General features: G+C 36.9%; 1 protein-coding gene across 1 annotated transcript in view; it reads left to right on the top strand.

The window, feature by feature from the left end:
- Positions 1 to 22,967, top strand: part of FREM3 (FRAS1 related extracellular matrix 3) — a gene marked incomplete at both ends in the record, with an annotated part of 65,743 nt that overhangs the window by 9,707 nt on the left and 33,069 nt on the right. The window contains one exon of the mRNA XM_082482452.1: positions 20,598 to 20,744. Within this exon, the coding sequence (XP_082338578.1) occupies positions 20,598 to 20,744 (147 nt within the window). The remainder of the gene's footprint in view (positions 1 to 20,597; positions 20,745 to 22,967) is intronic.

Genomic DNA, 22,967 nt, shown 5'->3' with positions numbered 1-22,967 from the left:
CTACTGAAATGTCCTAAAGAGTATTTGAAATCCATAAAAACTTAAAGATAATTTTGTATTACATACTTCTAGCTAATAAAAAATAGCTCTGTAGAAAGAAAAATTTTGAACGTGATCTAAAGTGTGAATTTGTTTTGTGCTTTTTGCTCGATGTGGTCCCAGGTCTGCGGGAGGAAAATCTGACCCTGCTAAAGTTAGCAGGTGCTTTGCTATGGATTCTGCTTTTTAATTTCACTCAGGCCTTCTTCCCTGTATTTCATTGGTGCTACTGCAAATAAATTGCATGGAGGAGGTGTAGTTGGGTGAAAGCCTAGCAGTTCTCTGATAATATGTGGGTTTTCCACCTTTTTGTCTTAGCTTTTGCTTTCCAAAGACAGACTGTTCAGCTAGGGAGTTGCTTCAGGGGCTGATCCAGGCTTCCCTGAGGTTGATATAAGGAGCCTCAGCCTTTTATCTTTAAGCTTGTTAATGTTTTTCTAGGCAAGGAGTATGGCTCCTTAATTCTGGACAACCTTTCAGGGTTTTGATTGAAGGTGGCACCTAAGAAGGTAGACGGATACAGGTTTTTGTAATTCTGTGAGCTACACAGTTCTTGCAGATTCTAATACAACATTGTAGTAAGTCACATGCTTGCTTATAAAATCTAGAAAACTTACGATATCTGCTCACTTAAGAATAGGTGTTCTTGTTGATGCACAATGTGCAAGTGAGAAATTAATTTTTCATCAGAATTAAATGGTGTTTTGTTGTTTCCTTTTGTAGCACAAACTGAATGAAATATGGCAATTCCGGAAGCTTATTAACAATCCTTGGTTTGAATTTGATCACCTAAACTGGCAGAATGTAGTTACTGCTCAAAGTTAATATCTGGTGAGGTTTGTGTGTGTTAATGACTGTATTTATCTAACATAACTGTCTACTCTTACATGTAGGTAAGATTTCCTCTAATTTTACTAAAAAGATGTTGCAGTGGTGTAATTTTGCTACTTTCAGACACAAAGGTGCATCATTTAAGAGGCAAAGGATTTCTAACTGATAAGCCATCTCCAAGCAGCCTTAAAAAAACCCACCAAAGCTACACTTCTCCTGAGTTAGATGGAATTTTTAAGGGGTTTACAAAAACTTTTGATTTTTAATAAAGTTTGAAAACATTTGTCAGCAAAGATGTATGTATTCGTATGCAACAAAGCTTGTCAAATAGCTTGCACTGCAGGAGTCTTTTGAATTCAGTGGGAAAATGCCTTCCACTTTTAATGTGTTTTTGGTGTGCTCTAATTTGCTGTCATTCTTGACAGCGCTGAATGATGCATTTTACCTGTGTTGACCTCAAGAATGCAAAGCCTTTAGGTGGGGAGGCTTTATTTTGATACAGTTGTTTGCAAAGGCATTATGTTTCTGTTGAAAGGAGAGAACCTGAGTAATTGTGGAATGAAAACACTGAAGTGTTTCTGACATGGCTTTGATTCATTCCTTCATCTATTGCTGTTTCAAGATATGCACTCTACGGTGTTTTCAATTCTAAAGCCAGGTTTTCCAAATAAATAAAGTTACACACTTGAAGACAAGGCTTTATCTATTTATTTTTTATTTTCTTTTAATCTTCCTCTCCGAGGTGTTGGGTACCATTTCTGCTGATGCAAGAATGAAGTTCCTCTACTAGAACAGAGGAACTGAATGACAGTATTGTTTTCAAGATGCAATAAATAATTGTTCCACTCGGTGCTGCTAAGTCACCTACTAGACTTCTTGTACAATTTTTGTCTGAATTTGTGATGATGTAGAAAAAATGGAGAAACTGTCTTGGGGAAAGAAATGAGAATCACCAGAGACCTAGAAAACTTGACCAGTAAGAAAAGATTACAGGATTTGGTACTGTTTACTCTGGAGTAAAGGACACAGAGAAAGTATATGGCATTTGTTAATACAGATAAGAGGAAGAGAATGAAGTATTCTTCTTTACCACTCTGGTTAGCAAAGTTTACTTTTAACACCCTGTATAATGTGAGATGCCTGGAAGAGAATAGTTAAATTGCAGGGCACAAGAAAATCTTAATTCATAAGTTTGTCTATTTTGCCTCCCCACTATGTTTGTGAACATGATTGACAGCTTGAGGTGCTTGATGGGCCTGATTGAGAGTCAAAAAGATGCAGAAGCTAATGGTCATCCCTATTTGAACATTTTCAGTTTCATTTTCCTCTCTATGCCCTGACATTACTGGGTTCTATCATTAATTCTTACCATTTTGAACTACCACTGCAATCAAGGTTTTATGTCCCCCTCCTTCCCAAATCATGTTTCTTTCAGTCTCCTTTCCATCCTTTACTTCCTGAAGCTGCTTGACTGCTCTCTTCTTCCCTTGCCAATCCAACTTTGCAGCTTTCTGTTAGTTCCCTGATATGTTGTCTTCTGTAGTGTGTTTTGTTTTGTTTTTTTTTTTTTTTAATAAAGGTAACTTGAAACCAGACATTTCTTCTGTAAATTCTTCAATCCAGGTGTTTTCCGCTGAAGGGGTCCACTAGATCATTTGCTCTCTTCTGCTGTGTATTCCTTAGTTATTTTACCAAGTCAAGAAGCCTCTTTTTTGAACTGACATGTTTCATAGAATATCTAGGCTTGCTTTTTAGATAAAAAAGCATAAATAAGTAAAAGGAAAAGCCATAACTTTCCATGCTAATATGTTCTAGTAATTAATCATCCTCACTGAGGAAAACGTATGTGTTTACAAAAGCTCGAGTAGTCTAGCTACACCTTTGGGCCACAAATTCTTCTCATGACAGTGCTAGATTGAAGAACTGTTTATCCCTCTTGGTTTTCTCCTAGAAAGACTATCTCTACTCTGCAGTCAAAGTACCTTTTGGTTTTCTTTTGACTGAGCTTTTGAAGTCCAGTCAGAATCCAAACCTTTATCTCTGCACATGGTGCTGCTTTGTTACGTAAATCTATTTGCCAGCTGGAGCTGTCAGGTTTCTTACCACAGCATTACTTTACACAATGTAGACAACTATGTATTCTTCATTCCTAATATGAGATACTTTTTCAATGAGGCAGTAATTATTTTTGTTTCCCTTTTGCTGTGTCTACCCCATTTCGTCAAAGGCCATTTTTAACTGTAGAAAGCAGAACTGTGTGCTGAATTCTGATTCTCAGTAATGTGGAGAAGTAAAATAACCTTGAAGCTCCTAATTGCTCTTCTCCCCTTTGTAAAATAAAGGATTCTCTAGCTCAAGTATTGCAGTGGAAAATTGTTTATTATTGATATTTTTTTCTGATTTGCATAATAGATCCTTTTCAGAAATTCAGTTTTCTAGGACATACATACTATCTACTTTATATATTGATAAGATCTACAGAGATCTCTGTAAAACTTTGCAGTTGGAGGTATTGAAATGTGGGGTTTGTTCTAATAGACTCTGCCTACTGAGCAGCGCAGTTCAGCTGAACATCTGTGCTTCCTGCATCATTAGTAATCTGAGCATCTCTTTGTAAAAAATGATGTTGTTATTTAGGTTTTGAATCTTTGGGGATGGAAAGAATGGTTCTTTGATTTCAAGTGTTAACTTTTTCCTCATATTGTTGTCACTTATCGATACCCAGTGTCAGGGCAGGCCCAAAACAAGAGACAAGAAAACGATGTGAAGGCTCTAACAGGCAGTAGCTCAAAGAGGCTGATCTCTACCTGCTAACCAGTTCTGCTCTGACGGTGATGGCTACCAAATACATAGTACTTATAGACTATCACCTCCTTTGAACAGATACAAGCATAACCCTGACACTTGATAATTGATAATTTCTGTTTCACACTGATTGCTCTCTGTTTTCCATTAGCTCATGTGTTGCTGTTTTCCAAATTGCTGCCTTCATGTCTTCACTCAGATGTGCTGGGTATTTGCAGAGTTGCCATCTCCTTGATTGTGGCTTTTTGGTACTCAAGAATTTTGGTTCTTAAGAGCTAGAAGAACGTATTTGTAAAAGCCTCATCATTTTCTGCTGTGTACAACTCTTGACCTTGTGCAGTAAGATTATTCTCTAGCCAGTAGCCTTAGGGTTCAAATCGGTACCCTTTAAGTGTGTGCAGCAAATAGGATGTGTATCTGAAGTGGGAACAGACACCCAGAGTAGTACTACTTACGCTGTAAGCCGGCTGTATGGAAGCAGCCCTGTAAGTGACGTGAGTATTGTGAAGGTGCTGCTCTCTGTTTTGCCTATATGTTTGAACTTTTTGTCTGGGATCTTACAAAGCCTGGATGAAGCAGCAACGATGCTTTGGTAGTTCTGAAGCTGAGCCACCTTCGAGAGATACTCGCTTACCTGCCACGCATCTAATAAGAAAACTGTATGTTTTGTTTTGGTTTTGAGGACTTCTTCAACTAAAAGAGAAGAGTGCCAAGTCTCATCTCATGTTGACACTACTCCACTGACTATTGTTTCTTCTGATAATAACAGCATATGAGGCCTAGGATTTACATGAGATCTGACTGTAGCTGAACAGTTAATTTCAAGAATTTTAAGAAATTAAAGATGGGTACTAAAAAAGTAATTTTAGTATTGCACCAGTGTGAATGAGATTAAAACCAGGGCTCTCTAAATCCGGAACATTCTCTCATGCAGAACCTATTCATTATCGGTGACACAAGACCTACTTTAGAAGATGTCAGCTGGGAGGGAGTTTTAGCCAATATTATGGCTTTTCAGAAATTACTTTTCAGTCCCATAAGTTTGCTGTATTGAAACAGTAATACAGACTCTTAGGAAAAAGTACTTGATTTTTCTTTCCTGGCTTTTCTTGGAAGTCCTATATGCTTTAGCTGGAGATCCACACACGTGCAGCTATATCTTGAGTTCAGATTGTTTTGGAGTGTGATCTTTGATATTCCACTAAAAGCTTTTAAAACCTTAATGGTGAAAGCTGAACTGTGAAATATTAATTTTGAGCACACTGAAGGAATTTAAAAGGAAAGAAAGGGATTTTTGCAGCCTAGAGCACAAACTTGTTTACACTATTTTCTTGCCAGTGCAGTGGTTGTCCCAGTATTACAGCTGGGATTCAAATAAAACTAAAATTTCCCCAGTCTTTGCATTGAACATAGTGAATAGTGTTAAATTTTGAATTTGTTAAGCAGATGGGATCTGCTGCACGGCTCTGTTTTCATAGTGCCCGAGATAATTGTTGGGGCAAGCAGAGCAACTATGCTTTTGCCTTCATTGGCCTTCATCTCACCACCCAATTCTGCATGTTTAAAGGCATACACTGAACTGCTTCTGAATACTACCATTTCATTTGTCAAAAACATTTTCATGCTTTTTTAAAGTTAAATACTGTATTTAAACATTAATGCCATCATGTACACCTGTAAAGAGACATGTTAATAGGAAAGGAAACTATTTATTTTAAAATGTCTTAAGAGTACAGTATAGAAAATTTAAACAATAAATGCACAGGGAATTGTCAAGGTTTAAGGCATGTTTCTTTGTACATAGAGGATTTCGTGGCTGAGTACTTGTTTTTAATCATGCAAAACAGAGTACAGAGAACTCTGTTAACTTTTCAAAATCACGTGTATTGATTCCTTTGCTGGTATCTTTTCACTGGACTAAAGCTTAGGATAAATTGAATTAAAAAAAAAATATTGCTGTCTTCTTATTTATATAGTACTTGCACTGAAACCCACATCTTGCTCTTCAAAAGCCATAGTAATCTTACTTTCTGTAAGCAGACTTTTAGAAAAAAAAAAAAGTAGGTTTTCCTCATTCCTTAGCAAATGCATTTATCACCTATGGTAGCCCAATGGCCCTTCCAGTCAATTCTGCATAGATTTAACCACTGTCTTTGAACCAGCCACAAGTCTGCTTTTCATTTAACCTAATGATAAAGAAGCCAATGGATGGTATGTGCATAAATTTTTAAGTATACTTTAACAAAGATAAAGCTATGTTTTTGCTATACAATATAATTTACAATTTTATTTTAATCCTTCACTTTTTTCTATCTCTTCATGCCCTTTCTCATCTAGAAGCCTGATAAAAGCTTTTTGAAGTCAATGGAAGTCTTTTGAAAAAAATCCAGTGAGCTCTGTTTAGGCCTCATAGACTGTAACCTTTTCTAAACAGGACCAACAACACAGGTCTTCAGTAAGCTGCTTTCATCTACACAAAACTGCTCAGATGGTGCAAAGCAGCTGGAAAGTTGCTTGGTTGGTGAACCTAAAGTGTCACATACCATGGTGACATGTTCTTGGATAAAGTGTGCAAATAAAGAGCACCAAACTGTATATATTAAGAATGTGATTAAATAGTAGTAGCAGCAGCATACTTAGTGGTGTGGTTTGATTTTATTTTAATAGGTAAATTAAACTTTATTTCCACAGGGTACTTTTTTAGAGAGTCTTGGCACCTTGTTATAAAAACTATTAATGTTGATGTGAAGTTAACAGAGTGAACTAGAGAACGTTTGTGGTTTTCCCTTTTTTAATTTTTCATAGGAAATCTGAAGGAATTGTTTGTTTGATATGGCTTAAATCATCATGCACTAATTCAGTCTTTTGGGCATATGCTGGAGGTAAGCAAATTTTCAGAGTTTAATTTTATGCAAACATTTTGTTTGTCTTCGTGTTCTTGGTTCTGTATCCTAATGACAGGAGATAAAATATGTACACATTCCTGCTTTCTTGCATCTGGGCAACATTAGGAAAAGCAGCTACAAAATACAACAGAAGATTTTTTCATATACTTTTGAGAGCAAACAGAATACTTGATTAAAATTTCATTGCTGGTTCTTTCCGGTTAATACGTTGTTGCCAGTTTATATAGCATTACTGCATCGAGCAAAATGTCAGATCAATTTCTGTATTTTTTTTATAACTATCACAGAGTTTATTAGAGCTTCAGGCTTCATAAGTAGATTATTTTCCTGATGGCTACCCAAGAATGCTAGAAGGATGTGGGTTCCACAAATACAGTCCCACCCAAATTGGTACTTAACACTTGTTTAAAGCATGGCTTCAAGACGATATGCTCTCTATGTGTTTCTCAATACCCACATAAACTCAAGGAAATGGGACTACAGTGATTTTGTTTTCTCCATTTTTTGCAGTCTCAGGGCTGAGACTCAGAGTTATTACAGATCAGGTCTCATATGTTACTGCCATAACATATTGTTGTTATGAGATATGTAAATTGTATCAGGAAGGTTTTTGTATATAAGACAATTGACATACTTGTCACTGCTTCAAAACAGTAACAGAAGTTGAATGGAAACTAAAGCAAAACACAGTCACCCCAGTCAAATGATGTTGTATTGTGAATGTGTGGCAGCAGATAAGTTCTTCCTGGATAGCGTGATAAGATTTTTCTTTTTATGAGAGATGATGTAGGTCATCTCCTTGGACAATAGATAAAGTTAGTTTCTTTCTGTCTCCTTACCTGACATCTTTGGTAATATTGGATTTCGGTTCCCCCCAAAATACTGGGTAAATATTTCTCAAATCTATCACTTAAGGAGGATTATTTTCCAGAACATGACATACTTAATTAAAGGATATAATTTTCTAGTGCTGCTGAAATTGATGACTTGATGGTTCATGATGTTCTTCCTGAAGATCTGATGTGCCTTGGGCAGTCTACTGTCCTCCTCTGGTTCTTTCAAATCTCAGATTTTTTTTCTTCTACATGTCTTTTAGCAATTCCTCTTTACCTCATTCCCTTTTTTCCTATGTTATGTATCAGTAAGCTCTGCAAAAATAAATTCAGCTACTGTCTTTGTGTGCATGGTTCACATGAGCATGTGATTTGTCTTTCTAATGTCTTTGACAGCATAAGTAGGTAATTTTCTTTAAAGTATTATTAAAAGGAAAATATTTCTGTTCCATAAGTGTTGTCAGTGATGGGAATTATAAGCATGAGGCTCCTAGTTGAACCTCTTGTAATTAGAGGGGCAGAGATTCCCCTGTAATTCCATTAACATCTGGTGCATTGTCTGAATACATAGATGGACAATTAGCAATTGAAATATAGTCTCAAAGTGCAAAATCTGCATCCAGAAGGTATTTGTAAATAACAGAGCCAATTAACGTAAAAATTTATTTTTATGTGCTTTTTCTATTGGGCATTGATCCTGCCATTTACATGTGTGATACATTCAGGAAAGTGTGGTTATTCCTTTCTCTGTCAGTACCGGGAAGTTAGGGGAAGAAAAAAAGACCATATAAACCTGTTCCATTTTCAAGCAGAAAACAAATTTACTTGTTCTGTTCAACATGCATCTCCTATAGCACTCAAAATCTTTTTAGAATACTGTGGGATTCAGTTTCAGATGTTTGGAACTCAAGCTGAATTATGCAAATTGGAAATTGAAATAGCAACAAGTTGCAAACTTGTTATTTCCTTTCACCTAAATTTCATTGAAGTTCATTGCCAGCATCAGGACGGAGCTTCTCAGCATTAACCTCTTTGAGATGAGTCTAATATTTTCCATTTGTTTCAGCCTGTTATCTGTTCTTTGAAGTCAGCTATTCTGAAAAACTAGAAAATGCATTTCAGTATTGGTATTCATCTGTAAAAAATTAAGTGAAGGTACTTTAATGGACAGAACATGCAGACCAGACGTTACTCCAAAGCAGTATCTTCCAAAAGAGGTTATAAGGGGATTGTGTCCCAAGAAGCAAGTCTCTGAGTCTCCAGAATGCAGGGGTACAACCACTACATTGATAGCACTCATCTTGATGAAGGTGGTCCCAGATTCTCCCTTGTTAGCTTCATCCTCCAAGTAGACAAAGGAAAGAGCCATTGTGCTCTTCCTAAGGCTGCGCCTACACTGCCTTATCCCAGTCCTTATCATTGCTGGGCTGGAGAGGAAGAGTGCAGGATTTTCTACTTACAGCGCTGTGACCAGGAAAATATTTCTTAAGGCATATGACTTCTCACATGCCATTTGAACTTAACTGGCACCAGTGATGAGACTGAACTTTCCAAGTTCAGCCATGTTCCTGTCCATTACTCCAGCTCATGCCCTTCTTACTCAGTGTGTATTTCACTTTGTTATGCAGGAAATGGTGAGCAACAATCACATTAGACTTATCTGGGAAAGAAATATCTCTGAAGTTACGCAGCTGCTTTTCCTGATGTTGCAGAGGTTTATGACGTTTCTTTGTAATTGCAGATAGGGAATGAATAATATATTCTTACCATTCACAGATGGCAAAGCTTTCTCACTTCTCAAAGGTACTGTCCATTGTTCAGCCTCTACCTAGAATGGCACTTTAAGAAGCCTTCCCTAATGACTGTCTGTAGCGTCTATTGTGTTGCCTAGTTTTGACATGTTGAAGTAATTGGGGGAGTTAAGAAGACTGTAACTTCCCAAGACAGCCATCATGCTTATGAACCTTGCAGATTCAAACTACAAATCAGTCAGCTGCCTTTTGCTGGAGCACTTTAAAGGTCAAACTATAACATAAATCTTTTGCACTGATCCTTGATTTACAACATCTCCAAGGTCTGACTGTGAAGCCTCAACTTCTTCAGGGACCTGAAATGCTAAGCATACTAAAGTATGTTGCAAAAGAGCATTGATTCAGGGGAGGAACTTAATTTGTGACTAGAGCTACCATTTGTGTTATGGATGGGTAGTTTTATTGCATGTTAGCACACGTGGAAAGTTACCTTTTGGAAAATGTAGAGGCTCTCTGTTTATAATGAAGTCCCTGCACTTCTGAGTTACGATTAGCATAAGATAATTGCATCCTTTCTGTGTTCAATGTGTGCTGTCAGTCATGATGTTATTTTTGCACAGACAGTGATAAACTTGGTAATATATCTTTCCTCTGTACTTAATTTGACAGTTATGAAATGTAATGCATTTTGGCACTGACCATGTAACAGCATAACTGAAATTATATTTTGTTCAGGATGGAGTATGCAGGAGTATGGGGTAGAATGAATGCATCCATTGATCTTTCCTCTTACATTCTCCTAAATGAGCCAGAGAGGTTCAAAGAATTGTTGTTTTCCAAGACAGGGATTGCATTTGTAACTGTGTGATGAGTACTATTTGAAGAACAAACACACAAAGAACAGCCTTTTTTAAGATTGTCGTGTATATCCACTCAGCTGTATATATCTATCTACATCACTTTGATCTTGTCCCAACACAGCGAACTTCACAGTGAACAGTTAAGCTTCTTCATGCAATCAGGCAGTTCAAACAATAATAGTCTACCTCAAAATCAAGCCTATGGTTCACTTGAAAGATTTGTGGAGCCTTCTTCCAACTCAGGTAATAAATTTTGAATTTTTATATTCAATAAGATTACAATACATAGTTATCATGACTGGAACACGTCACTATACCTTTTATTAAGTTTGGTCAATGTGAGGCATCAGATAACTTACTTTATTATTGTTGTTGTTATGGGCAGTTGTTGCACAGTCATAGGCAGTTGGGAGCTATTGGGAAGGAGACTGCAAGTTCAGCTGATACCCTTTATTCTAGCCCGTCACTGACAGGTTAGAGGTTCCTTTGGGATTCAGTTCATCTTAGCAAAAGGTCTAGGGGATAATTTAAGACCAGATCCAAAGATTTTCTCTGCCAAGTAATGTAGTTTCTAGGACAGAAGTTTAAAGATTATTTTTAAAAAACAAATGTGCACCAGTTAATCTGTCTGCAGTTACTTAATTAGGTTGTGATCTTTTCTGTAGATTCAAGGATTAGCATAAAGGAAATACTTGCCGAATCAGTACATTCATAGGTGGAAGATATCATTCTTCTCCTTTGCGTACCGCATCCAATAACTCAGTCATCAATTTCTTTTCAGTGGCAATTATTTACTTGTGCGGTTTGGCTTTTAAATTTTCAGCAGTTATCTCCTAATTTCAACCTGCTCCATGACTAAATGGCCTTGGCATCACTTGTTTGCATTGTCAGGAAATTTCTCCCAGGCTTTCTTTATTGTGATAAAGTATGTAAGTAATGCTGAAGCTCTTACCAGGGGCAACTTATGTGCTTCATGAGCTCTGTGAGTAGACAAGAGCGAGGTTGTATTCAGCAGCTTTCATTTCTGTTTTGGGTACCTGCTTTACCTTCCTTTATGCAGGCTTGCCTAGAGAATGTCCTGGCCAAGTGTGAGAACATAAGCAGCTTTCATGGTGCTCTAGTGCTTCTCATTATTTTCTGCAAAATGAAATTATACAAAAAATGATCATTTTCTTGAAACGCAACAACCACACTTCTTGGGGCAACCCAGCTGGACTCCCTTTTGAAGACACCAAAGGACAGAGTGTATGGGGAAGCAGCCTTTGTGTGGGAAGAAATCAAGACTGTCACAGAGTTACACGGGCAGAAAATCAAGAGAAAGGGAGGCAGAGGCAGTCATCACTTCTTGTAATGCTGATCCTTGTTAGACAAATCCTGATTTCTATTAAGGTCCTGGGGGGGGGGACGACTCCAGGTCATTACCCTGTTGTGGAACTTCAGCCAACGTCAAGTGGCTGGAGGGTTCAGAAAACCTTTTTGTTTTCATCTGTCCTCATCTACTGGTCTTACTATGGCTCTGCAAAATAGCCAGGTGGCAATGATCTTTAAGACTGAACAGGCATTTCACCAGGGAGTAAAAGGGAAGTCCTCTGAAGCATGAGAGAAACATATCTTACATTTCTGTGGTACCTCTTGGCACCTCTCCAGAATTTAGACAGGTGTCTATTGTGCCTGGTGATCAGTCTTTCTACTTTCATTTATAGTTTGATACTTCCTGTATTAATTTCCCTTGGTTGCGCTGTAAAGCGTGTTTATCATACTACCCTTTCAAAGGCTTATAGTAGAGTCTGTAAGGCACTTATTCTCATGATAAAAGAATCATTGTTAAAAATTGTATTGTATACTGTATATTGTTCTCGTGATATTTTAGTGATTTGGCAAATCATTTGTATAGGTAATCAGACATGACAACTTGCAAATGGATTGATAGCTGTTTGAAACAGCTGATACTGAGAAAGCCTCAATTAGATCAGATGTATTAGGGTGGATTAGGATCAAAGCCCAGACAGAACATAAGTATATGCAAGGAGAAGACTGGGTAAGGAAATTTCTAATGAAGAACGTATCACATAAGTTTTGCTGGTTTATCAGTTCAAATGGCTTGCAGAATTCTTGGATGGGTTTGTTATTGTGAAGCTCTGGTAGAATTCTCTGGTAAAATAGTCTTCAGTGTACGGATAGCTTGTAAACTGAATACTGCACAATTTAAACTGTCTAATTAAATTAATTGGTTGATGTTACTTCTACAGTGGCACATAGTTTCTGTAATTAACCTAAACATGGAAATGAAGATGATTCCTTGGAATATAATTTTTAATGTAATTAATAGAAAAAAGGATGGTGGTGGAAGAGCAAATTTCCACAGTTACCATGACTTCTTTCAGGCCAAATACGGTCCAGAAAAGCAGAGACTTTAGTATTAGCTTTACCTACAAACATTTTTCAAGGAACACTCATCACTTTCTGCACAGGGTACTTCCTTCATAGTCTTCTGCATAATAAAAATCCAATAACCATCTAGGGCAAACAAGTGACAAGGAAGTTTTTCAGTTCATTTTTGATGAAGATTTTTTTCTGGCGCAGAACTGGTTAGTCAAAAATTCATTCTTCTGCTTGTTCAATCTAATGCGAAAAATGACTGAAGAGCTCACTCTTGGCTTTCCTCAGGGACATATTCCAGGTTTTTAATTTTTTTGTTATTAACTTCACTATTCTGATGTTTCTTTATTCTGTCTGTCTTTTTTGCTCTCTCCTTTCTCTTTTTTCTCAGAGTCTTTCCAGACAAAGAGACTTTTGTGAAATAATAACTAGCAAGCTCCTATTTCCCATCTGTCTTGTATATACCTTTGTTGGACCATACGTCTGATTTCAGGATAGTTTATTGTTGTTTGAGCCACTTGGTTCCATGAAGAAGTTTAATTTGTTCCTAAATTAAATGAGGAGTAGGAGTTAGGCTTAACTCATAACTAGCAGGGTATGTAAGACTATGTATGTGGATGACCTCTAATACATTTTGTTGTATCTCTGTAATGATATAAAGTTACTCTCAGGAACAACTGGAAATTCCTTGGATGGCGGTAAGGAGTGTCTTTGTGTCTTTGTGGCACAAATCCTTCTACAGTAGCTCTGTCTCAGTCCCTGCCCCATCTCCCCTTCTTGAACCCTCCACTTTTAAACTTTCCATCTGTTTCTAAAAAGGGGACTGTATCTAAATAGAATGTGTCCTGGCTAGACTGCAGTTATCTATGACTGAGGCTGTTAGAAAAACAGACAAAAATTAGACAGGCCTGTGATACAAAATTTCTTTTCTTCCTGTTTTTCTCCTAATTGTACTATTAAATGCAACTCCCCTCTACCAACAAAACTGATTTATGTAGAAGTACAGTGATGATGGTTTGTTGCAAATGCCAAGTTCCCTTTTGCCAAAATAAAAGTTCTTGGGCTTCTCATGAACTTCTATACTTGAAAATATTTACAGTGTCTAGAGCAGCAGTAAGTCTGTTTGAGAGCTGCTTTTACCATCTGATCTCTTGCAGTGTGTTCATATATTGGAAAACCTCCAAGAACTGGGAAGGCCTGGTTGATGGAAAACACCTTCCCAGCCATGCCAGATAAACCATGTTCCTCCATTCTAATACTTACAGCAAATTGGGGCACAGCTTTTGTGTTCCAGTAAGCTACACTGACATGAATGAAATCTGTTATGATGACTTCCACTGGATAAAAAGCTTTAGTATAGAATCAAGTGATGCAGCAAAGCATGTTATTGTGAGGCTTTGAGGACACTTTTTCTCTTGAGTTAATGGCTTCCAGAAAGAGAAAGACTATAAAGATGTAGTTTAAATGACAAATTTTAACAGAAGGGTACAATACTTGATTTAGGTGGATGATGACTGGGTCTGGGCAAAGATTACTAATTCATGATAAAACCAGGCCAAAGCAAGACAACTAAGGCAAAGAACATGAAAAAAAACATTGGAGTCACAAATGAATTAACACTCTTTCCTGATCGAAAGTATGGCAGCAGATCAGGTTTGTTGTTTGTTTGTTTGTTTGTTTTTTATAAGATGTGTGTAGTTTTTGTTATATCAACAATACACTGCAACCCTGTAGTCCTGGAGCGGGGAAGGGTAGGTGAGCGAATGCAAAGATGGGATATGACTTTTGGTCTGCTGGACAGACTCGCCTCACGTTTCACTGTAGGCACTGGCTCATCATTCTCATATTACAAATCTTTTAGAACTTCCAGGTCTTTTGGCATTTGGGAGGATGAAAAGATGAAATCCTTATAATTGGGTTAGATTTAAAAGCAGAGGACAAGGTAATTCAACCCATGCACACCAGCCTTCCACCACAAGCTGTAATAATGAAAGTGGCTCCAATGAAATATGAACAATGTTGTGCCTGTTCCTTTAACCCCCTGTTCAACCACATCAAACAGGAAAAAAAATCTTGAGTATAAGCAGTTTTATGTAGATTCATTAAGGCCTCAAAATTTCATGATAATAACTGAAATCAGGTATGAATTATAAAAGACCTATTAAATACCTATCTAAAGGCCATGTACAAGTCTTGATTATGGTATGGTACCACTGTTTTAGATTTGTGCACTTGAAATGATCAGGTGTACTTTTTTTGTCAGCTAATTTTTGCTCTTTTGATAGTCAGTGCTTTTTTCTAACACCTACAATATTTTCCTATTACTTGCATATGCTTAAAGTGTGATACTAGACAGCAGCCACTTTTGACATGTTTTCTGCACTTTGCATTTAGATTTTTTTAAGAAAAAAGTGTTTTTATAACTTGCTTACTCTTTGTTTTTATTTGTTTGTTCTTCAAAGTCAACTGTGAGGTCTCTTGAAATGCTGGCATGTCCTTAAAATGGAATTTATGTTATAATCAGGCTTAAGGTATTTGGGAGACCAGAGTGATGCCTTTCTTTAGAAAGCCATTTCACCAATAATTTGATGTTTCTCTAGATTTTCTTTTAGCTCAGATAAAAGTAGTTGCTTAGAGTAGGCCAAGGAAGATGACTTTTCTCTGAAAAAAGTGTTTGTTTTTTTTCTAGGTTGATAACCTATGCTGTTATTTCAGCTCTTGAGACATTCAGGAGAGGAAGAGCTGCTAGTTATATCAAAAGTAAAGAAAAAGAACTAGTCCTTTTTTATATCTTCTAATTTTGCAATTTGTGCTTACAGTATTAATTTTATGGAAACAATTTCTAGAATTTAAAAAAAAATTACCTTTAGGAACAGTAAGTCCATTTCTGAATTTTCAGTCTGAGGTTATTGCTGACTGTTTATTTATTTATTTAAAATTTCTTGGAAAATATTTCAGTGAGAACAAAGTTTTCTTGAGTCTAGTAGTATGCCTGCCTGCTGCTTGTCTGAGTAACATGTTAGACCTATGCATGCCAACAAAGAAGGAAGATAAAAGAAGATTAGGGATTAATGGCAGCTGTTATAGCTGGCCTGCTCAGAACAGCCACTTGTTCCTTATGAGCCAGAATGTTTGCTCCTTACAAATACCAGACTGAGAATATTCGCTCATTACAATACAGCCTGATATTGTGGTACACACAAACAAAACCCCACCACCAACAAAAAATTACCAAAAGCCTTTCTAAGTGTGTAGTTATGTAAATGCTTATATAAATATGCTTATGTAAATTCAGGGAAAAATAAGACATCTGGGGCAGGGGAGAGCGTTGCTTTGTTGTGTTTGGGGTTTTTTCTTTTTTTTTTTTTTTTTTTTTTTAGTTTCTTGGAGCATGACTTCTCTGAAAAAAATAACTCCTTGAGCCATAGTACAAGATTAATTTTGTTCAAAATAAAGACAAGAAATAACCCCTGCCTAGTTCCCAACATACTCTACATTTCCTGACCTGCTATCTCCTGTCCCTTCCTTGCCCAAGAATTTCTGAACATTTTTGGTGGTAGGGGACTGAGTACCCATTTGAGACTTTTCCATCACTTTCTCTTTTAACTAAAGTTACAAATTAATTTAGATTTCCCCCCTCCCTCTCATGTCCCTTTTTAAGTTTTCCAACATTTGGAACTATTTTCCCTTTCATATGTCTGCATATTTACTTTCTTTTTCTAAGCTGGTGGGTTTTGTTTTTTCTTCCTTCTGTGCTGATCCAACTTTTCACTCCTTTTATTTCCTTCACTGTTTGTTCCCCTGAACTGCTTTCTATCTTTCTGATCCCTTTCAGTAAATTTTAGCTTTCCAGCAAATCAAAGCCGACTGCAAATATGCTTTTATCCACAGAGCAGCTGTTGTAAAGAAACATAACTTCACTTGAAGGAATTGATAGAAACACTGCCAACCACCCAAGCTAAACCAAAGTCTGAGATGGACTGTTCACCAGAGCAAAAAGAAAGAAAGTGTCCTGCCGTTTGGGTTATTAATCTACTGTTCTTTACTAACTTTGAACTGCTGAATATATATTTACGCTGTCTGTGAGGGTTACAGAAAGAAAACCTATGTTTTATAGCATGCAGGACCCATGTGCCAAGCACATGGCCAACTTTTACCTCCTTGTATTAATCTAGTCTTTTTCCGCAAGATCTAATAGCACTTGGCATGACATCAACCCTTGCTTAAGAGTAATAAGATCAAGAAAGCAGTAACTAGGATAGTATTTTTAGGAAAACACTGAAAACAGAAGGCTCTCTTTTATGAAACTAGGGAAGTTTTTATGCAATTTTCTTTGACGAGAAAAAATGTTCTGGCTTTGTTAGATTTTTGAAGCTGATGGCATGAGACATCCCTTGAAGGCTTCCCTCTTTGGCCAGGAAAAGGCTGATGGACTGTGTAGTGAAAGGGTTACAGGCTTTATGGATTATAGTATCTCGTTGGAGTACCTCTGTTTATCATAACTGTAGAACTGGCAACCATCTAATTTCATACTGACCTGTTTTGAAGATATGGCTTGTTGTAATTTTCTGTGTTCTATGGTTGTCTGAAAAATGCAAATGTAAAATACTTAATATGGATGCTTAATTTTTCCAGCAGTTGCCCCTGCACGTATAGTCTTCCAAAAATTGCAAAATGGGAAGCTGCAAAGTTTTACAGCTTCTGATGCATATGCAAGGAATCTAATGAATTTATAGTTTAGTTAGAAAATAGAAATATTTCAACATGTATCTGGAACACGCTTTACAGAATAAAGTTCTCCTGTTTGTTATTCTTAAAGTAGAAATACTAAATCCTCAACATAAAGAATGGGTTCCTTAGACTTCACTTTATTATATCTTAAAAACTGCAGAAAATGTATTACCTTGAAAAATGAACCACCTCCTGCTCTAGCCTTTTCCCAGTTCAAAGTAAGGAATGGGTGAAGAAGTTGTGAGGTGGTAAACAAGTGTTGAACCTCGCATTAATATTGTGCATAGTACAAGTTCCTCAGCTATCCTGATTTTCACTGAACTTAAGCAGCCCAAGGTTGGGAACCTGCTGTTGGAAGTGCACCTACCAAACGAGATGTCTGTTTGGAAAGAGGAAAAAATTGTCTAGGAGTATGAATGGGTATTTTGCTATTTGCATATTAAAAGACAGGGCCAAAGGGTATTCCAGACGTTTATCTTCTAGGATGCGGAATTCTGTGGTAGTCCCAGTAATAGGAAACTATATGAGTCTACTTTAAGCCTACAGAGTGTTTGGGGTCTGCTTTTGGGATGCTTTTGTTTAACACAGAAGTTCACAAAAAGCCACGTATTGAGTTCAGTCGGATGTGATATACATACCACTGAAAAGTGATGCGTATCTTTAGCTCTCTTGCTCTCTGATCTTTCCTACTGATGATGAAAGCAAAAGACATTTTCTAACAATTCGTGGCGGCTGCTTTGTATCTTCTGCTCCAGCAGTCAGTCGTCAGATCCTTTGATGCATACTATGCTGGGATTGCCAATGCTATAGGTGGACATACGCAATATGCTTTTTTCCCCCCTCACAGTGATTCCCAACAGTAAGTTTTTTGCATGTACTGCACACTAAGGGTACAGTTTTGGGGGTGTGTTACTTTAGTTTTTCAGCAATGTTATGGTGTGACTAAACAGTCTCAGGATAGTTATATTGCAGATTAACTTTCCTAAAACCCTTCCTGCTCTGGCAGTAGGAGCAGACATTTCCAAAAGAAAATATCTGTAGCATACCTGAAGAAGGATGAGTATGTCTGTGCTAAATAGCTATATATAATATAGTGTATTTACAGACACATATAAGTGTGGTTTGTATGTACGGAGGAGGAGGCTGTATGTGTTTTCTATATATGTAGGAGGGATTTGCAGTGCAAACGGATGACAGAGATGTTGGTACCCGTGACTGGAAACAGGTGTACAGGTGGACCCATCACATCTGGGTTTTAACTCTGTATAGATCTATATAGCAGTTTGTCAGTACTTTTACACTTGAAAACTAGCTTTTGACTGCTGTTGTTGACTACTAGGAAATTGGCTGGTTTATCATTAATTTATTAGTGAATTAAAGTTTTTTCATGTTGTGAGCCTTTTGATTGGTTTTGGTTTTAATCTAACCATAAGGCAGAGTTTCCCTTTGTTTCCAATCCTTCATTTCTAAGCTGATAAATCTTTGTTAATTTGGAGCACACTGTGTTCAGCTGTATTTGTAAAAAAGGGGGGGGGGGGGAACCCAAAACACTTAAGGCTGTGGAAGAAACAGCCACCAGGAAAGGTGTCTAGCAGAAATATAATGATCGTGCTGACAAAATGCTTTTCAGCAGAAATAATGTCATTCATTGAGATGTTTCTTAAGTTAAAAAGAAGCCTTTTGATTTTCTATAAGGGGGAAGTCACCAAGAAGCACGTGTGAGCTGTGCTTTCAGAGGTCTTTTTCCAGCCGACATGCTGCAACAGTGTCAGCCAAAGCAGCAGCCAAACAGCTAACTAGATTATTTTTTTTTTAAATACTCCTCTTGGTAAATAGGTTTATGCTTCAGCTTGCAACTGAGGGGATTTTTCAGAAATCTCTGTTTTTTTCAATGCTTTTTTTCACAGTGTTGCTGAATGACTTGCATTTTTTGTTCGACAGCACAATTCATTCCAAGTTGTAACTATTTATAAAGTATCTTAAAATTGATTCCAGGCTCATAGGTTTTATGCAGCTTGCAGTTAGCAGGAGAATCCTGTGCTGGACTTTGCCTTTCACTTTTTGAGAGCCCGAGGCAACTCCCATAGAGATAGTTAGTATAAGAATCTGCAACATTAAAGCAAATGAGAATTATGTGGTGATTTTGATTAGAAGTCAACCAGGAACTAGTAGAGAATTAGATCCTTTAGTCCAAAAGTTTCAGTGCTAATTTTATCCAGTGCTGAATTAGTCAATTGATCTGATGTTGTCACCCTTCTGTAACAGAAGCACATAATTATAGAACAAAATGTTATTTTTATTTTAGAAGAAAAATATTAACCCACAATTTTTAACAAAGAAAATGCTAGCAGCATACAATTTTCTATTTTATTAAATTGTCTGTTTCAGTGAGTAGAGGTTTCTTAAGTATCTGAACTACTCTCTATTTTGCAAATTTCTATTCATTATGTGGAAAATTATCAGACAAGTGGAGGACAGTCTCTTATTAGTTCTTGATGTGAGCAACTTTCTTTTTGTCTATTCTTAGCTGGTCTATACCTTGTCAATTATCTATAAGCAGTGAAGACTTTCTGAAATTAGATGTTATAATCTTGTATTACAAAGCATACTGTGTGCAGCATAAGACCTATTTTTGCTAGAAATGAGCTGGAAGTTTATGGCTTCAAGACCAGTTTTTATTTGGTAACCTTTGTTGTATGGAAATACAGGATTTGCCACATAAGAATTTTACAGAATACTTCTAAAGAGTTAATTTTCTAAAACAGAAGAAAATTTCAACCTAAATTTTGTTGGCTTTGTACATTTTAAATAACATTACATTAATAATATGATTTTTTTTCAGTTTTCCTTTGTGTGATACCAAGTAACTACTGTTTTTAACAAATTATTTTCCTGAAAGCAAAGAATAGAAGCTTAGTCACCATTTCCAAATATTTTTGCACAATAGATCAATATATAATTAATGATATCTTCCTTACATGATACTACGTGTTGCCTATACTTGTGAGGAGATGCTGAATTTATCTGCGTGATGTTGATAGGCAGCTACTAGCATTGTTAAAAAGAGTCAGTAGTGCGAGACTACAATGTGACCCACCTAAAGCCTCCCAAAGACTTATTTTCACAGCTTAATCCCACTCCTGACAGAAAAAATCTTTGCAAATGTAATCTTTGAGAGTTAATAAGTGGCTTAATTAGGGAGCTGGTGTGCTAAGACACAGGCTGTGACCCCTGAACTAGCCTCTAGCCTCTTGGAAGACGTGTCAGCCATCTCTGGAAGGTCTGGGACAGTGGACCATTGTGGTTCATGTGATGCACCTCTGTCCCTCATATCTGCAGGTGAAAAAGCAGTCTGGCTTTGTCCTGAGGTGATATAAGTATACTTAAGCAATGACCTTAGCGAATTCTAGTTTTATTTTGCAAACTATATGTAGTATTCATGATACTTTTTCTGTGACACAGCAGGGAACATGTTAAAGAGCCAGCCGTTTCGACTGAACTGGGCTTGGATTTCACTGGAGAAGGAGAACTACGTCATAGATGAGAACTCCAAATTTCTGGAGGTGACCATCAGACGCAGAGGATATTTGCGAGAAACCTCTTTTATCAGTAAGTAAATCTTTAACATTTGAAGCTTCTTGCACCAGAAAAGGCAGTTGTTAAGGAGCTGTTCCGTAGTTGCTTGTTCCTCTATTCACATAATAAATGCCAAATAATGAGAATAGCAGTGGTATAGTTTTTTATTACTCAGACATGGTTATGTGTTTCATTTTCCACTGCAACCACCCAGAAATCTAAGTGAATATGTATATTAGTAGATGTAAGAACAGATCAATAAAATGAACTTCTGCTGTTTGCCCAGTATCTTTTTCCTGAAGTCACTTGGCAGACAACAAAACAGAAACTGGGATAGTCTGTGTTTTTTATTTTGGCAGGAGGTTACATTTCATAACACATTAGCTATAAGTAAACAAATAAGTTCTTGAAGTAGCTGGTCTCTGCTTGCAGAACGAAGTTGTGTAGAAGTTAGTTACAACTTTTCACTTTACAAGGGGCAGTATTATGCTGGCCTTTGAGCTACGAGAAAATCTGAAAGCTACTAGAAATTCTGGAAGGGTCATCTGCTAGCAGAGGTGGCAGGTGTAGAGCATGCTGAAGTTAAAAGTGTGCTATCATGGGATAGCAGAGTACCCAATCGTGACAGCTCTACAAAGTAAATAGGAATCACAGAAATTTTTGCACCAATGGAGCGACTCAAGGAGCATTGAGCAGAAAGGTCTTTTTCACCCTGATTTAATAAGAAAAGAAAAATGGTTTAAAGTTTAGGGGTTTTATCATTTAAACCCATGCATGAAAGTATTTGGTTTGAGCAACACAAATATATTGGGCTATTATCTGGGTGGTGATTAAGTCAGACATTTAAAACCTAAGCGATTGTGGAATAGAAAAACTGTGGGAATTTAGGAATTAAATCACTTTAGGAATGATTTCATACTCCACAGCCTTCAGAAGTTCTTTGCTAGCCATCAGATTCTCCAACAAACACGTAGGCCATTGACTTGAGCAAGATTAATCATTCTCAACTGGGGAGGTAAAGTCACTCCTAATTGCTGGTGTTGAACCTTAATAAAAAAGCATTCATATATTTGAACTAATGCTGGATTGAAACCAAAGGCAGTAATGAATTTCAAAACCCCATGGTGAGTTACAGATCTTTGCTTCATCACATCCACAGTTGGATTCTGCCAATATGTGTGCACCTTTGATTAAAACAAACAAGAAACCTAGCTATAAAAATATGTAGTCTTAGAAATGTGTAAAAACTCTCTGTACTTAAAAAAAATCTTTTCCTGAGTGGCTTCCTATGATATATTTTTATGTATGGTACAGTCTCACTTTAAAAAAAATTGCAAAAGAAATAAAAACTTGAGCATTTGTGCTGCATTAAGTAGCAAAAGATGAATGAATCCATATGTCAATTGTAGCATCCTGCATGTGAGTTTCCAGTAAAGCATCTTCACAGTCTTCACATTTCTGTATATTGTTTTTGCTCTTTCAAAACATTCATGGTTTGTCATCATTTTATGAATTCATGCTGCAGCAAAAGCCGTCTGAGCTGAATAGCAAACAAAATCTACTTTGAATTAATTAATTTGCTGCTTAATTTTGAACTAAGTGCATTAATCTCTAGCCCTTGAATCTCTGCGCAACTACCCTCTGTGTATTGTACTAAGATGAGAATATGCAGTATTTCAAACCTTTACAATTAATAGCTTCTGCTTGGATAATCCCCCAGCAGAGAGGTTGGATATGTGACTAGGTATAGCAGTTTAGACTTACATGAGGAATTAAAAAGGGGAGTGGGAGAGAAGGAGCAAGTTTGCATAGTGTGGTGGACCCAAGAAACCCTGAGAACATTGTTCTGTCACACTGAGGCTGCAATTCCACGTCAAATGTCCAGTTATTTACTCATCTAGCTAGGAGAGCATCTGCAGAAGAAAGACTTGGACAGATGGCAAAAGTCATTAGGGTTTATTTAGTGTACAGGTAAAAGTGATAAAGAACTTCACAGGTCTTAAATGTGTATAAGTACAGCACAGATATAGAGCAGTAACAGAAACTGTGATCACAAAATATTAAACGTATAATGATTAATATCTCTTTGAAGGAGATGAGTGGTCAGGTTGTTTTTTGATTTGTGTTTTGGGGTTTTTGGGGTGTTTTTTTGTTTTGTTTTGTTTTTTTTTTTTTTTAATGTGGGTGACTAAATTATACCTTCAGCAAAACCTTGAACACCTTAACCGACAAATTTCTTAACAGGCTGATATATCT

The sequence above is a fragment of the Vanellus vanellus genome (assembly GCF_965231255.1).
Source record: "Vanellus vanellus genome assembly, chromosome: 4".
Classification (NCBI taxonomy): domain Eukaryota; kingdom Metazoa; phylum Chordata; class Aves; order Charadriiformes; family Charadriidae; genus Vanellus; species Vanellus vanellus.
The sequence above is the reverse complement of the archived record's forward strand: the minus strand, read 5'-3'. Positions and strand labels throughout refer to the sequence as shown.